Below are 2,313 nucleotides of genomic sequence, written 5' to 3'. Positions count from 1 at the left end.
GAACTAGTTATGTAAGTATAGGCATTTTTTTTTAATAGTGATATCTTATTTAAGTTCGTCTTCTTTTAGAGATTCTTAGAAACAAACAAGGAACATTAGGAAATAATGTCTCCAAGAAGATCAGTTCGAATCAACGACAATAGAAACATCCACGTGGATGCAGCTCCTGCAACCGCAAGGGGCGGAGGCCGAGGTGATGGTCGACGTGGAGGCCAAAGCGGTAGGGGAGGTAGACAAGGAGCATCAGTAGCACCGGTAGATGAAGTAGCACTCGAACAACAACAAGCACCTCCCAATGCTCAAGCTGAGATACTCCGAGAAAACGCTCGTATACGTGAGGAGCTAACTCAAGAAATTGCAAGGCTACGAGCTAAAAATGAGGAGTTACGCCAGAATCAAAATCCACCCGTTAGAAACCTAGCTCTTCAATCAGCTGCATTGAATCCAAAACCAATACAACGTTTTGAACCTGTGTACGAGCGATTCAGGAAACAACAACCACCAATATTCAATGGGAGCTCGGACTCACTTGAAGCTGAGGAATGGTTGCGCTCAGTGGAGTCCATATTGGAATACATGGACCTCAGTGATAGGGAAAGAGTATCCTGTGCTGCCAGCCTACTTAAAAAGGATGCACGGATCTGGTGGGAAGTAGTAAGATAGAGTCGCAACATAACAACTATGACATGGTTGGACTTTGTTGATGTGTTCAACAAGAAGTACTACAGTGCCGCCATACTAGCTGCAAAAGAAGATGAGTTTATGAATCTGAGGCAGAATAATCTCACTGTCACGGAGTATGCTAGGCAATTTGACCGTCTGGCAAAGTTTGCACAAGAGATCGCACCAACCGAGGCCCTACGGGTCAAAAGGTTCTTGAAGGGGATGAACCCCATGATTAAAAAAGATGTGAAAATCATGGTGGGGACCAACACAGTTTATGCTGAGGTGTTAGAAAAGCTCTCGAAGCTGAGTTACTCGAAAATGATATAAAGAAGGAGAATGTTGCTAAGAGGGAAGCCCGAAGAAACAATGGAGGAAATCAAGAGAATAAGAGAAAACACGAGGGAAATCACGGTAATGATCGTGATAAAAAGGGGAAAGCAGTGGTCCAAAATAACAACAATGGGGTGAAAAGGACCTATGTAGAATTCCCAATTTGCCCCACATGCAATAGGAAACATCTTGGGGAGTGTAAGATGAAGTCAGGGGTGTGCTACAATTGCGGGCAGCTAGGCCATCTGAAGAAAAATTGCCCAAAGGGACAAAAGAAGGAGAACCAAGCCGCTCCTGCTCGAGTGTTTGCTCTCACCAGAGGAGAAGCGGCCACAAGCAACACTGTTGTCTCAGGTCAGGTTTCTATTTACGGATTGCCTTGTAATGTTCTCTTTGATTCTGGAGCTACTCATTCTTATATAGCTACTAGGGTAATTGATAGTATAGATAAGCCATGTGACCTACTTAGATGTGGTATTGTGACGGAATTACCCTCGGGAGAAACCATGTTATCAACAAGAAGAATGTGAGATGTACCTATCATAATCGAAAGCAAAGAACTCATGGGCGACCTAATAGAGCTGGAAATGAAGGAATATGATGTTATACTTGGGATGGATTGGCTATCTAGTCACGGTGCGACAATCAATTGCCGAAAGAAACTGGTCGTTTTTGAAACAAAGGCTGGGGATCGGTTTATTTTCAAGGGCGACAAGCTGGCCTTAAGGACTCCATTAATCTATTCCCTAAAAGCTAGAAAGCTAATGAAGACGGGGTGTCTGGCATTCTTGGTCAGCGTAGTGGATCGAGCAATAGAGACGCAACTAAATGTGGAGAATGTTCACATAGTCTGTGAATTTCCAGAGGTCTTTCCAGAAGATTTACCGGGACTACCTCCAGACAGAGAGGTGGATTTCATCATCGAATTAGCCCCAGGGACTAATCCAATTTCAAAGGCTCCATACAGAATGGCACCTAATGAGTTAAAAGAGCTTAAAATACAACTACAGGAGCTCTTAGACAAAGGGTTCATTAGACCGAGTTACTCACCTTGGGGTGCGCCGGTACTCTTTGTCAAGAAGAAAGATGGAAGTATGAGGATGTGCGTAGACTACCGTGAGCTCAACAAGGTGACCATCAAGAATAAGTATCCTTTGCCAAGGTTTGACGATCTCTTTGATCAATTGCAAGGCTCGGCTGTGCTCTCAAAGATAGATCTAAGATCTGGGTATCACCAGCTGAAGGTCCGGAAGGAAGACATACCCAAGACAGCATTCAGAACACGATATGGACACTATGAGTTCTTAGTAATGTCTT

The 2,313-nt window shown here is 43.9% G+C and overlaps 1 protein-coding gene across 1 annotated transcript; it reads left to right on the top strand.

Moving 5' to 3' along the window:
- Positions 1-681: 681 nt before the first annotated feature.
- LOC133034178 (uncharacterized) lies at positions 682-1,526 on the top strand. The gene is made up of 2 exons (XM_061109214.1): positions 682-872; positions 956-1,526. Exons 1-2 carry the CDS (start codon positions 682-684, stop codon positions 1,524-1,526), a joined length of 762 nt encoding a protein of 253 aa, XP_060965197.1.
- Positions 1,527-2,313: the final 787 nt, after the last annotated feature.

The sequence above is a fragment of the Cannabis sativa genome, chromosome 2 (assembly GCF_029168945.1).
Source record: "Cannabis sativa cultivar Pink pepper isolate KNU-18-1 chromosome 2, ASM2916894v1, whole genome shotgun sequence".
In the NCBI taxonomy this organism is placed as follows: Eukaryota; Viridiplantae; Streptophyta; class Magnoliopsida; order Rosales; family Cannabaceae; genus Cannabis; species Cannabis sativa.
Note: the sequence above shows the minus strand (reverse complement) of the source record. Positions and strands in the feature narration are given on the sequence as shown.